The sequence below is a fragment of the Carcharodon carcharias genome, chromosome 12, assembly GCF_017639515.1.
Source record: "Carcharodon carcharias isolate sCarCar2 chromosome 12, sCarCar2.pri, whole genome shotgun sequence".
NCBI lineage: Eukaryota > Metazoa > Chordata > Chondrichthyes > Lamniformes > Lamnidae > Carcharodon > Carcharodon carcharias.
In genome coordinates, this window is record NC_054478.1 from 85820529 (window position 1) to 85834700 (window position 14172).

A 14172-nucleotide genomic window follows, 5' to 3' on the forward strand; every position below is an offset into this window, starting at 1 on the left:
CACTTAACACCTTTAGAACCGATGGCGAATTAAATACTGTAATAGCAAAGAAAGTGTACGCCAATCCTTTACATGATGAAAGTATTTTCCTTTTTCATACGGTGGAAAAAAACCTTTATTTCAGTCGCATCGTTTAAACAAAATGTTCGTTGTTTTACGACATTGTAAAGTACTTGACTGTAAACCGAGTCTTAATGAACGCCACAACAACGGCGGGGGGAGGGGAGAGAAAGTTTTCTTTAATTGTTTCTTTGTAATTGTATAGCATTTTATCTTTGACATTGTCAATACAAACACTATGCCTTCTTGGTGATGTCTTTTATCTTCGGATTATAAACTGTCTAAAATAAATGCAATCTTCTGGGGTCTTTTGCGCAAGGAGGTCTTACCTGATAGGCATCAGGGATATTGACCGTCTGCCCGTGTTCAGCCACATAACCAATGATTCCTTTTCCCCAAGGCACCTGCACTTCGTTCGAGTTTTCCATGCTGCACGATGGCAGCACTGTGGTCCCTGCGTGCACATCAAAGAATTTGGACACTAGAGTCTTTTTGTTGGAAGTTCCTTCCACAAGGAACAAGGAGCAACGGTCAGCATCGACTAGAATACAGACAAAAATAAGGATCTTGTAGCTCAGGCTGGTCAGGTCCAAGTCATTGGAAATGTCTTTGACGAGTTCCAGAAAGAATTCTCTCTCATTGCTGTCCCTTAGTTCATATTTATAGTCGATCGCTGTAGGCGCGTACTGGGGGATGTTGACCCGAGATTCCAATAAGGCGCTCAAGATATGAGCTGTGGTGGGAGGTAGCGAACTGGCTTTCCTGAGGAGAGCTCGCCTCCTCATGCTGGAGAGTGGTTCCTTGTCCCTGGAGTTGACATGCTCGTCGTAAGTCCTGTTGACGGTCATCGCCTTAGATCTGGCAAAATGTTTCCTGAGCTCTCTCTGAGAGGGCCTCCTCTGCAGCCCGTCTCCTTTGGTCGCCCAGCACTCCTTGGCAGGCACGGTCTTCTCCCCTGAAGTGGGAGTTGATGGGGTTTTGCTGAGGTGATGCTGTTTGAGCCATTTCTCCACTGTGCTGTGCTTGCCTTTCCTCAGCAGGTACTCTTCGAAAAGATCCGGATGATTATCCAGAAAAGTTTCCACTTCAGAGAAGTCTAGCTTTGCTGAACCCGACATAGCTGCAACTAGAGAAGCCTCAGTCAGTGTAACGAACTGTATCGCACAGAAATATCATAGCAGCATGACCCTGTATTTAACCTGTTTGCGCGCAGTAGTCTACAGGTTAAAATTCACGCACGTTTAAAGTGAATAAACCGTTTGAGCCAAGCTGCACATTTGATAGGTAGACACAGCCGCACTAACTTGTGGGTAAAATGATCTCTCACTAACGGTTGATGTGAGCAGGCTGCTGTTTGATGCCTTCAGGTGTCTTCCTGAGAAACAGATGACAGACAGCCCAGTCTGTTCGGTTATCTTCCCATGTTGGGAGTGCTGAAGCTACGTAAGGAGGCACGGCCAGTAATGACAGATAAAACGTGGATCCTCCTGATCCACTGACGTAGGGGGTCACTGTTTGCTGGCGAAGTCTACTCTGATCATATAAAAACAGCAGTAAAATTGAGGTGTTATTTTCCTCTGTCTTTGCGAGGATAAAAATTTGTACCATTTCTGGTAAATCTTCAAGGAAAATTAGAATGCATTTTAAAGCAAACTAGTACTCAAACTTTGATGAATAGGTTCCCTAATGTATAAAAATGGTAATATTTCTATTGTCAGAACTCGAGGCTCTTGAATAAGGGGCTATTACTAACCCTCTTCTTTTAAAATAACACGTGGATAAGAGAATATATTAGGACTACATCATCTATGGACAAATGTAAAACAGACATTTCTGATGAAAACAGTTATTTTTGTTTCCAACAACTAGCATAATGCTCATTTTATTGTTCTCTCTAATCAATATATTGTTAAAGGAATAGCCAGAGAGTTAAACAGATGGGATACGTGAAGCACAATTCCCAGTCCAATCCCGCGAATGTCCTGAAATGAATGGATTATAATTAGCTCGAACAAGCAGCGACTTCAGTCAGGAGAAATACTCAATGCAATTTACGCAAAGCGCCTGAGATTCCTTGCGCCCGCCCCTAAACATGCCCTACAACCAAAGGACTGATGTATATCCTGTGTCGTAGAACCTCTTTTCTTGCGAAGGCCTCCCTGTTCAAAGCTGGCGCTTTTCCTTCCGTGGTATCAGGAAAAGATCCAGTACTATCAGTGTTTTTGCAATTAATTTATATGCACGGCGCCCACAAGTGAAGGAGGCTCCTGGTGCTCATGGTGAAATATTTTACTACACGGAACACAACGATCGTAACATGAGCCTTTTAAAAACACTTTGATTCTCACAGAGGTAACTGAATGAAATAAGTACACTGCTAAGAACTGTGGTCTTGATCCTCTCTCGTGTGGGCTGATGGAAGTGTTATTTGTTCATCAATTTGTTGGCATGTGTCTCTTTGCTGGGCAGACGCCTATGCAGTCGAATCTAGAATGAAAGGCAGCAGGGCTCAGCGAGAGCCCTTATATTGCAAACCCAATTAAATCAGTGCGCACGGATGACAATCAATTGAATCTATTTGAGCAGTGACGGATGCCCCGAGTGCAGTGCCGTTTTAATTAATAGGCTTGAATTTTCTGAAAGACTTTCAGGTTGATGACGAAAACCATTTAGCATGTTAAGTGACACGCATGCGCGGACAGTTCCTCTCATTGACTGTATCTCTCAGTAAACTGACCTCCCTCCCTGACAAACAAAACAATCTGCTCGCTACAAACATGTGGCTGGAAAGTCCTCTCGCACAGTATTTGTCCTGTACACTGGAAATGTTTCGGTAGTTCTGACTCCCTGATGTTGATATTATCCTTGGTTCCGTCAACATTGGCCGTTGTTGAGTGGCAGGTGGGAAACGCTATTGTTCTGTCAGGAAGCGGTGATTTGTGGTTTGGCAGCCTCTCTGTCTCTAATAATTAGCTCTATATTTCTATTTGTAATATTTGTCTTATTACCGAAGCTTTTTTTTATTAAATGAGAGAACCAAATCTCCTACATTAAAGGATTTAGTCTGGACTTTCTTTCAGACCTTGGATATTCAGTCTTCCAAGTGGGAAAATCTTGTGTATAACTATGATGTGATGCTAATGGTAAAACTTTGAAAATATTGATATCAACGAATAAGATTGTGATGTGGTAGTACACCCAGGTTTAGAAGAAATTATACCGTTGTTTCTGATTTCAGAATATATAGAATAGCTGCTGTCCCCTCGCTGTCTTGTCATTCCAATTCTAGTAACTCTTTTGAGTACAAACCCGTTTCCATCTGTATCAGATGAAGTTACATTGTTTGCCATTGTGAGATTTGAACTCTTGATGAAGTTACATTGTTTCATAGTTTGCCATTGTGAGATTTGAACTCTTGATACTCTTTTTGAGTAAACCTGTTTCCATCTGTTTCAGATGAAGTTATATTGTTTCATAGTTTGCCATTGTGAGATTTGAACTCTTGAGTCTTGGGGTTACAAACCCAGTACCATAACCACTTGGCTATTTAGGCCAAGCTTTCCAATTCTAGTACAAGTACCACAATCAGAATATACTAAATGTGTGATCATAGCATCGTTAAATCGGAGCGCAAACAAAACTGGTGGCTGCCCTCAGTCACCAAGTGTTACGATTTAACATTCAGTTCTAACAAGCTGAATCATGTGATCTGGAGGAAACAAATACGCAGCCGCCTCCAATAATTACCCGTCATAGATTTGCCAGGTGAAGGGGGTTGTGTATTAAACCATGGTAGTGGTGTTTAGTACCAATGTGCTTTTCATAATCGGAGCTTGAGACGTCTGTCCAACTGATTTTGCTTCACTCGCTTCTTCTGAAGCAAATGTTTCACTTCATTATTTATACTGCTCAATATATTTTAACTATTAATCGGATAATTTTTGACAACGCAGGTTTGTTAATTTCCTCTGCATAATACTTCTCAGAGCTATTTTAAATAACTCGAGTTTGAGGTATTTAAGTCAGAGGTGTCCAAGCTTTTTGTTATTGTGTCTCATTTTGAGGCGCAATAGTGGAAGCGGACATTTAAACTGATGATCCCAGTAATTTGCACATATTCCAAATTGCTGATACCAACAGATGCAAAACATTCAAATTGAATTTATCCACAAATGGAACAACATTCTCAAAACAATCTTTTCCAGATTGCAGGCTAACAAAATTCACACACGGTGTATCAATAAATAAAACCCCGCATCAATAAAGTGTTTTCACATCTTCAGGCCATCGAAAGAAGCTTTACAGCCATTTTTTAAAAAGTCTATTTTCACTGTTTTAGACAGATAAACCCAACAGTCAATTTATGTTTAACAATGTCCCGCAAACAGCAATGAGATAAATCGGCAGCCAAACTGTTTTTGGTGGCGTTGGAGAAAAGACACAAATATCTTGCGTGACACCAGGAGAACTCACATGCTCTTCATGTAGTGAGTGATCTGGGATCTTCTACGCCCACAGAACAGGCTCAGTTTAGTGCTTCAATTGGATAATGGCACCTTTGACATCTGATAATGAATCATTAACTCTGCATTGCACCGAATGTCAAACTAGATTATGTGTTCATGTCCTGGGGAGGCATTTGAATTCATGACCTTCTGATTTCTAAACAATACAGCTAACTTTGAGTCAAATAAGAAAACCTAGGCTTTTAGGGGCCAGTATCAGCAAATGTGGTCCATATGTAGCAGTTTGGACACACTTGTGTTAAAGAAGCAAAGAGGCAGCTACAAAGAGAGGCAAGTTTCAAAAACATAAATTGCTGCGATGAGATTATTCTAGCTCAATGAGTTAAAATGGCTTCTGCAGCCTTTTTCATCCATATTAGTCTTGTGAGTGGTTGCAGAATGGCAGGGGGCAATTTTAACCTGCCTTGCTTGGTCTGTGTCCTTATGGGTACCAGTTTAAAAGAGCAAAAAATGCATGTTTGTCAGGAAACTGGTAGCAACCCCCAACTTCCACATTTAACTCAAGAGAATTTGGTAACCTGTGGAAAATCTCCATGAGACAGGAAAGTATGCTATTAACATATGCTGAAAGGTAACTGAATGCATCTTTAACCTCAAATTCTGTCTTTAACTGGCAGTGCACAGGTTTTGTGGGCTTCCTGGAACTTACCAGGTTGAACAAGATGAAAGGACTACAGAGATTGATCGCGCTGGGATATTGACAGGCTGGAAAGCCTTTAAAGATATATGACAGCTGCTTTGCCTAAGTGAAATTCATTTGCTCCCAGGACTTGTTCTGAAAGAAAAAAGCTGGGACTCTCAAATCTAGAGCCCCTTGGATGTCAAGGACCATACAGATATGGCTAAAAAAGAGGGAAGCTTATGTCAGATACCTAGAGCTCAATACTGCAGAAAGCCTTAGAGAAGTCTATAAATTGCAGGTGAAATTAAAAAGGAAATTATGAAAGCAAAGAGAGGGCATGAAAAAATATTGGCAGGTAGAATCAAGGGAGACCAAAGGAAATTTATAAATAAATAAAGAGCAAGTGACTAACTAAGGAAAAAGTAAGGCCTATTAGAAACCAAAGAGGTAACTGGTGTGTGAAATCTGAAGACAAAATGAATATTTTGCACTGCCTTCACAAAAAGGGGACAACACAAACATTGCAGTTAAGGTGGACTGTGAACTATTGTATGGGATAAATATAAAAAGCGAAGAAATATTAAGGGCATTGGATTCTTAGAAAGCAGATAAAGTCCAGATGAAATGTTAAGACTATTAAGAGAAGCAAAGGAGAAAATAACAGTAGCTCTGACCATCATCTTCCAATCCTCTCTGGCTACATGCATGCTACCAGAGGATTGGAGGACTGCTAACATCATACTTTTTGTGTGAGGGGTCACATTTCAATTTTTCTCACTCAAGGGGCCAATGAGCAAATTTCGGCAAGATAAGGTTTCTCACAACATTAAACATGAACTTTTTTTTTTAAAATCAACATCAAGACAATAAATTTAAAATTAAAAAAAAACAGTAATTAATAAAACTGACCACTAAAAAGTGCAAAGCAGCAGAGTTAACCAATAAAACCTATTTTGCCTTTCGCTTAAGAAGCAAAGTGAAACAGTACAGACTAGGCCTCAAGTCCTGGTCACCGGGGAAAGGGTGGGGACTGGAGCCAAGCTAAGGAGTTGGGTTTAACTAACATTGACCTTGCATTTGCCTCTGGTGGCACAAACTCTATGCAGGCCTCAGCGGAATTCATGCGAAAGTGAGGTTCTGGAATGGGTTGCCTTTCAACCTATGTTTTCCTTCTCTACTGGCCTGCTTTGTGATAGGTTTTTGGGGAGGGAAGAGGACGCGAGAAAGGAGGAGGAGGAGGGCAGGGTATGTGTGTGTTTGGCTCACTCCCAATCTCAGGGTTCTCACTCTCACACACCCAGATAGGCTCACTAACTCACACAGATTCATTCGTTCACTCCCTACCCAGGCCTGGGAGCTTTAGGCATCTTAGCATTGAGGAGGAATTTGGGACACTGTGAAGCGACAAGCTTCCTCACTCCACCCTGCTGGAGACTTCAGCTGTCCTGGGAAGACAGGGGGGCCGGGTGGGCTGCCGTACCTCATGGCCTCCCCAGCCCACTCCGCCATCCTGACCCCTGTGTTCTTTTAAGAGACTGGCTTCTGCGCAGAAGGAGTGAGAGACAGAGACTGCGGGCAGCCAAAGGCAGAGACAGTGCACATGCTGTGAAAACAAAAGAAAAGCCACTCACCTTCACACTGCTCATTGCTCCTCCAATCACAGGTCGCTTCTCACCCTATGAGCAGCAAATTCTAGAGAGAAACAGTCTTTGATTGGAGGAGTAATGAGCAGTGTGAAGGTGGCTTTTGTTTTCACAGCATGTGCACTCTGCCTTTGGCTGCTTCTTGCAGAATCTTTCATTGAACTTACCTGTAGTTTGGACACCAGGTGCACAGGCCGGATACAGAGGCTTGACGGGCTGGATCTAGCCTGTGGGCCAGGTGTTGGACAAGCCTGAATCGTCATTTACAAAGACACATATTAATCAAGAACAGTTAGCAAAAACTTGCTAAGGGAAAGTTGTACTTTTATGCTACTTATAGAATTTTTATACTATGCCCTCCAGTTCTAGACTCCCCAACCAGCAGAAGTAATTTCTCTCTATCTACCTACTGGATCTGTTCCCCTTAATATCTTGAAAGTTTTGATCAAATTACTCCTTAATCTTCTTGGGAATACAACACTAATTTGTGTAATCACTTCTCGTAACTTAACAATTGGAGTCCAGGTATCATTCTGGTAAACCTGCATTCCCCCCTAGGCCAATATATCCTTCCTAAGGTCTAGCACCCAGAACTCCATATGTGGTCTAACCAGCTCTTTGAATAGTATAACTTCTACCAACCCCCCCCCCCCCCCCCCACTATATTCTAAGCCTCTAGATATAAAGGCCAGTATCCCCTTAGTCTTTTTGATTATTTTCTGTACCTGTTAATGATATTTTAATGATCTTTATATCTGAACCCCTAAGTTTCTTTTGACCTTCACTGTTTCGGGTTTTTCACCATTTAGAAAGTACCCTGTTCTATTTGGTCAAAATGGATGATCTCACAATTGCCTACATTGAAATCCATTTGCCACAATTTTGCCCATTCACTTTATTTATTAATATTTCATGCTTCCACTTACTATTTCTCCTACCTTTGTGTTGTTCACAAATTTGGAAATGTAATTTTCTATTCCAACATCTAAGTCATTAATAAATATGCTAAATAGTTCAGATTGCAATGCAGATCTTTGCAGAACACAAACAATCCTGCCAATTAGAGTGCCTGCCCACTATCCTTACTTTCTGCCTCCCATCACTCAGCTAGTTTCCTAACTAGGTCACTAATTTGTCTTCAGTTCCATGTGCTTCAATTTGAGCTAACCATTTCCTATCAGAGACTTTATCAAATGTCTTCTGGAAGTCTATATAAATAACATTCCCATTTCCACTACTTTAGCCATCTCTTCAAAAAATTCAATCAGGTTCATCACACATGACCTACCTTAAAAAATCTATGCTGGCTCTCTTTGATCAGTTGAGAATTCTCAAGCTGCTCAGTCACCCAATCCTTACTTATGATGCTTTGGGATGCCCTATGACTGTGAATGGTGCTTTTTAAAATTCTTTCCTTATGTGCTGTAAACTGCAGGGCTATGGGCCGGGTGCAGGAAGGTGGGATTAGAAAGGGCACCTGGGTATTCTCGGGCTGGCATGGACAAGATGGGCTGAATGGCCTTCTTCTGTGCTGTAACTTTTCTATGGTCCTATGTGAGCATCACTTGCAGACCAGCATTCTTTGCTCATCCCTGATTGGCCTCAAGGTGGTAGTGAATCACCTTCTTGGCTCTATGCAGTCCATCTGGTGTAACTACACCCACAGTGCTGCTAAAAAGGGAGTTCCAAGTTTTCGATCCAGTGTCATTGAAGGAACGTTGATACAAATGATGTGTGGTAGCGTTCCCATGCATCTGCTATCCTTGTCCTTCTAGATGGTAGAGGTAGCGGTTTTGGAGGTGCTGTCGAAGGAGCCTTGATGAGTTGCTGCAATGTATCTTGTATATGGTACATGCTGTTGCTACTGTGCGCCAGTGATGAAATGACTGAATGTTTAAGATGGTTGATGGGGTGCCAATCAAGCAGGCTGTTTTTCCTGGATCATGTCAAGTTTCTTGAGTGTTGTTGGAGTTGCACTCATCCAGGCAAATGGAGAGTATTCCATCATGTTCTTGGTTTGTGCCGTTTAGATGGTGGAGAGGCGTTGGGATGTCAGGAGGTGAATTTCTCAACCTGACCTATTCTTGTAGCCACAGTATTTATATATCTTTAGCTTTGAAGAAGAGTCATACAGACTCGAAAAGTTAACTCCATTTCTCTCTCCACAGATGTTGCCAGACCCGCTGAGTTTTACCAGCATTTTCTGATTCTGTTTATTATTTATATTGCTGGTCCAGTTCAGTTTCTGGTCAGTGGTAATCCCAGGTGCTGATAGTGGGAGATTCAGTGATGGCAATGCTATTGAATGTCAAGAGACAATGGTTAGATTCTCTATTGATAGTTATTGCCTGGCACTTGGGTGGCATGAATGTTATTTTGCCATTTATCAACCCAAGCTTGACTGTTGTCCATGTCTTGCTGCACGGGGACACATCTTTCTTTTCTTGTACTATAGATTGTAGTAATTTCCTGATAACAGATGTTATGTTAATTGATCCATAATTCCCTGCTTTTTTTCTCACCTTTCTTAAATAGCGGAGAGACAATTGTAATTTTCCACTCTAAAGGAATGGTCCACAAATTGAGAAAATGTCAAAAAGTCATAAGTTAGGATGCCTGCAATATTTTCCTCTATTCCTTTAAAACCCTGGGATAGAAACCAGCTGGTCCTGGGGATCTGGCACTTTTTACTGTCATTAATTTTTTAAATTACCGTTATCTTGCTAACATTAATTTTTGTTAGTCCCTTTTCCGGATTCAATATTATTTTCCTTGTGATGTCTGGCATGCTGAACTCTTTCTCTACAATAAATTCTGATGCAAAATAATTATTCAGCATAACCTCCATTTCCTTATTTTTTATTTACAGTATCAGTTTTCAAGGAGCTCACATTACTCCTGAGCACTCTTTTTTTCTAATTATAAATGTAAAAACGTGTTGATTTTGATATCTATGCATGTTTATTTTCTTATTGTGTTGTCATCCTTTGTTATTCTTTGTATCTTTTCCATTCACCAGAATTTGTGCTTTTTTTGTATTTTCATATGCTTTTCTTTTGGCTTTATGTTGGCTTTTACCTCTTCAGTCATTCAGGCAAGTAGACTTCTTGTCCCTTAGGGGTTTAAACTGGTTATGTATCACATTAAATTCTTTCTTGAACACTTCCCACTGATCTTACAATGGATCACCCAGAAATAGTCTTGCCCAGTTAGTTGAATCCATTCAATATTATCACTATTTAATAAATTAAGTTAGGCTGTTAAATAAATCTGACTCCTTGCTTGTTAGTAAATCTAATATGCCATATGTCAGAATTCAAGGGATTCGAACTTGATACTACTTGGTTACAGCAAACCTTTTATTAGCATGCAGCACAGATCAATACATTACAGTGTCTAGGCAGTAACTTACAATTTCAAACAGATCAGACATCGCCTGTTAGGTACCAGGACAGAGTATTGTGCATTGTTTATTTCACCTTGTTCAACCTCTTCAGCCAGACAGATATTAGGCTTCTGCCAGAATTATGTCCACCCATACAAGCAAAGGTGCCTTCTCCTTGTCTCCTAGTCCTGTATCTGACTGTCCACAATCCCTCTTCAATTATGCCCAAGGTGCATAAATACGTACCAAATATTAGTTAAACTGTTGATGCCGGCATAATGCACAGCTAAGGACAGATGATTCCTGCTGTAAAGAAATCAATGTGGAGTGCGACATGTATGCATGATGATGTACCATCTTTAATATATTGCTAGTGGATATGTGGTTGCATTACTTATAGTAAGTTGCATGAAATGTAGTTTTATAAGAACAGGGACGTTCATGTTCCATAATGTACTGTATTGCCTGCTAAGGTAGAGTTTTGTCCCTTTTATGCCAGAAACTCCAATAGCTATGAAGTAAATATTTGGGGAAGTCAGGATTTGATACATCTGCAGGTCAGATCCTAAACTTTGTTTCCCTTTATATGCATGATTTATAAGGTCACCAGAAGTCACGGACATTCTTGACCTAGGCACCTAATTTTTATGTACCTAATTTCTTATAGCACAGGATACATCTGAAGATGGTAAGCGAAATGTGGGAGATTGGGCATAGATTTGTGTGATTTAATTGTCGTGGGAGGAGGTTATGAGGTTTAACAGTAGTTAAGGAGCAGGTGTTGGGCTTCAGTTCCATAGGGGAATGGTTCTGTGGTAGAGCATTGTGGAAGGGAATCTTTTATTTGGTAACAGTGGGGGCTAAGAGTGAAATATGGCATCTGGATCACTTGGTGATTTCTGAGATCTGGTAACAGTAAAGGAGTTTCCAGGGCAGCTTGGGGAGAGGGGCCACATGATTACAGCAGTGTCAGGTCTGGAATAAATATAAGAAGTCCGTCAGTACTTTAGTGGAAGGCCCCACAATCGGGCACACTGGGGAAGGTGCTGAGGTCTGGCGTACTGACTCCTCTGGGTACATGACTACATATTACTTTCTAGAGTGATGACCTCCATGCTTGTTTCACTAATCAAAGATGATTTGCAATAAATCTAATCCACCACTCCTACAATGTCACTACTATAAAACAACAAAATACATAAATCTGATATTAACTGAATAAGGTGGATGTATGAATAAAGACCTGGCTTTTCACTAAGTGACTTGGGAGACTTTTTAAAATGGCAAGCAGGTTCCAGATGTGGAAGTCTCACCTTCATTTCTGGCAGATCCAATTTTTGCCAACAAGGAGAAAGGGGGCAGGGCATACATCACACAGGCAGGAAACCCAAACTCAGCAGGGCCATTTGATTTGACTGTTGAGTACAAATATATACAATTTTCATTGTTCCAACAGCCATAGCCCACATTGTTGGAACCACAATTTTATGGAGGAGGCATAAATGCTTGTGAAGGGTGGATTTAAGATCTGCTTAAGTGCCATGATCTGAAGTGATTTAAATCCCCGGCCCTTAAAATTGAAACAAAAAAGAACAGTCTGCAGATTTCATTTAGAGTTTAAAAAAAAACACCCACTGTTGTAGTGCATTGGTTGATAGGTCATATAGTGTCATTTAGAAAAAAAATAGCAGCCATCTGTTTTTGAAATTCTAATAGATTCCATTGTTAAGATTTGTTATTATAGCTGAACTCATTATGAATGCTTGGCTGAGTTTCAAAAGGTCCAGAACCACTTATCTTAGCAGAAGGTGGTATACACATTTTGACTGAGAGTTCTAAGAAGTTATTAAATGATTAGCTGCCTTTATATGGTTAGACAGATAGATGTCTGTTTGCTTTTACAACAGATTGACAGTTGAGTGAATTTACATTTTTGATTGGGTTTCATTAATTTTTTTTAGCATCAAGTGTCTTTGAGTGGAAATTCTGTTAAATCATTAGAAGTTTATTTTTTTCATCTCCACTTGGCTTCTGAGATCTTCCCATAGTGTATATTGGGTGAGTGGCTATGGACAATATATGGTAAGCATGGAGGGGACATGGGAGTATAGGGGTATGGAGGAGGCATGCGGAATATGAGGGGTAAACAGAAAAACCTGGGAAAACTCAGTAGGCCTAACAGAATCTGTGGAGCGAGAAACAGAGTTAGTGTTTCAAGTCTGTATGACTCTTCTTCCGAGGTCTGAAGAAAAGTCATACGGACTCAAAACATTAACTCTACTTCTCTCTCCGCAGATGCTGTCAGGCCTGCTGAGTTTTTCTGGCTTTTTCTGTTTTATGTCAGATTTCTAGCATCTGCAGTATTTTGCTTTTATCTTAGGGAATATGGGGGGAGCATCGAGGTGACACGGGGAATGAGGGGGCATGGAGGGAATGGAGAGGTGGGTGGGAGTGTGAGGGTGAGAGCTGGAGGGCTTAACAGCCTTAGTACAATTAGGCCAAAGTCCCAGGGAACTGAAATGGGCCTTCTAACCAGCTTGCCTCAGCACTCGCTCAACTCTATGGCTGCCTTTAATCTGCCTCTGGAGATGGCAGGCCCAACTCCATCCTGTCACTGCCTCAGCAGAATGAAAATAGGGTGGGCAGGGTCCTTTTTAAGGGAGGCAGGTCTGTCATGTTAGGAAGCTCCCCAACTCAACATTCCTGCCTCTCTCAAAAAAATCCGGCCCAAAGTAGTGTGTTGTCAGTCACTATATCATAGGTTTTCAGTTAGGAATTTCAAAATGACAAAGTAGTTGTTTGTAAATACTGGTACATATCACTATCAATGGAATGATATAGTATCAAAGTTTAACATTCTCTTTCATAACAAACATGAGAAAAGTGACTGCAGATTACAGAACAAAGTAAATTAAATACAATAAATATTAAAAAAATTAAAAGAAAATTAAACTAGAAAAAATTGCAGGGCTATGGGGGAAAAGCAGGGGAGTGAGGCTCGTTGGTTATCATTTTCAAGGAACTGGCACAAGCATGATGGGCTGAATGGCCATCTTTTGCACTGTATGATTAGATGCAGGTATTTTAGTCCTCCACCACCACTCCCAGGATGGCTAGGAAAGTTATTAAATGTTCAAAATTTGGAAAACTGACCACAACCTACCTCCAACGGGCCCACTTCCCGTTTTAACAGTTGGGTTGAAAGTGGGTGACTAACTTGCTCTTTGGTGGGGGAAGGTTGGGTTTCCATCATTAAAATACTCAAGTGAGGCTGTTTGCCTCAATTTTAACCAGAGTTTTACTTTTAATTCCTGTGGGCCATGTTTCCCAAGGCTCAGAAAACTCAGCAAGTGAAGAGAGAAGAGCTTGATCCATCAAGTAATCGCCTTTACAGCACTGCTTGTTGGCCAGGAAGAATATGAATGTTCCTCATGGCCCATCAAGTGTACTTGCTTTCTTCTACGTGAGTGTATCCCAAGCTCGACTCAAGCCCCCCAATATCTTCTCTGACCCTCTACGATGTTCCTGCCCTCTAGCTTGACCTTTTCCTGCTTCTTAGTTGCAACCTGGTGTCAGAGGCCTTCCTTCCCATCAGTCAGACGTCCTTTAAATCTAGAAAATAGAGTGAAAGAATTTTTTTTAAAAAGGGCTCTGGGAATCATGTTTTTCCAGGTTTCTCTCTCCCTATGACCATGCATCCTCACCCCCTCCACTCCACACCCCCACCCTTGCTCCTGCCTTCCTGTAAATAATGGGGGTCTATGAAACTAAGATATCTTTACAGTTCAAAGATAGTGTTTCCCATTTTTATTTTATTACTGATCTTGGTCTGCAAGACATTTACATTCAGATTTTCTCAAATAAAATAAGTTTATTATTCAAATAATTAAAAACTGAAAATTTGAAAAGCCACTAATAGGTATTCCACGGTGTTGT

At 40.8% G+C, this 14172-nt stretch overlaps 1 protein-coding gene and 1 long non-coding RNA gene across 2 annotated transcripts in view; one reads left to right on the plus strand and one right to left on the minus strand.

Moving 5' to 3' along the window:
* The window catches only part of pde11a (phosphodiesterase 11a), a 390201-nt gene extending 388908 nt beyond the window's left edge, over nucleotides 1-1293 (minus strand). The window contains exon 1 of the mRNA XM_041200136.1: nucleotides 390-1293. Coding sequence (XP_041056070.1) covers nucleotides 390-1178 — 789 coding nt within the window. The 5' untranslated portion in view covers nucleotides 1179-1293. The remainder of the gene's footprint in view (nucleotides 1-389) is intronic.
* Nucleotides 1294-2145: 852 nt separating this feature from the next.
* Nucleotides 2146-14172, plus strand: part of LOC121285115 — a 31977-nt gene continuing 19950 nt past the window's right edge. The window contains exon 1 of the long non-coding RNA XR_005944602.1: nucleotides 2146-2412. This is a non-coding gene — a long non-coding RNA (uncharacterized LOC121285115). The remainder of the gene's footprint in view (nucleotides 2413-14172) is intronic.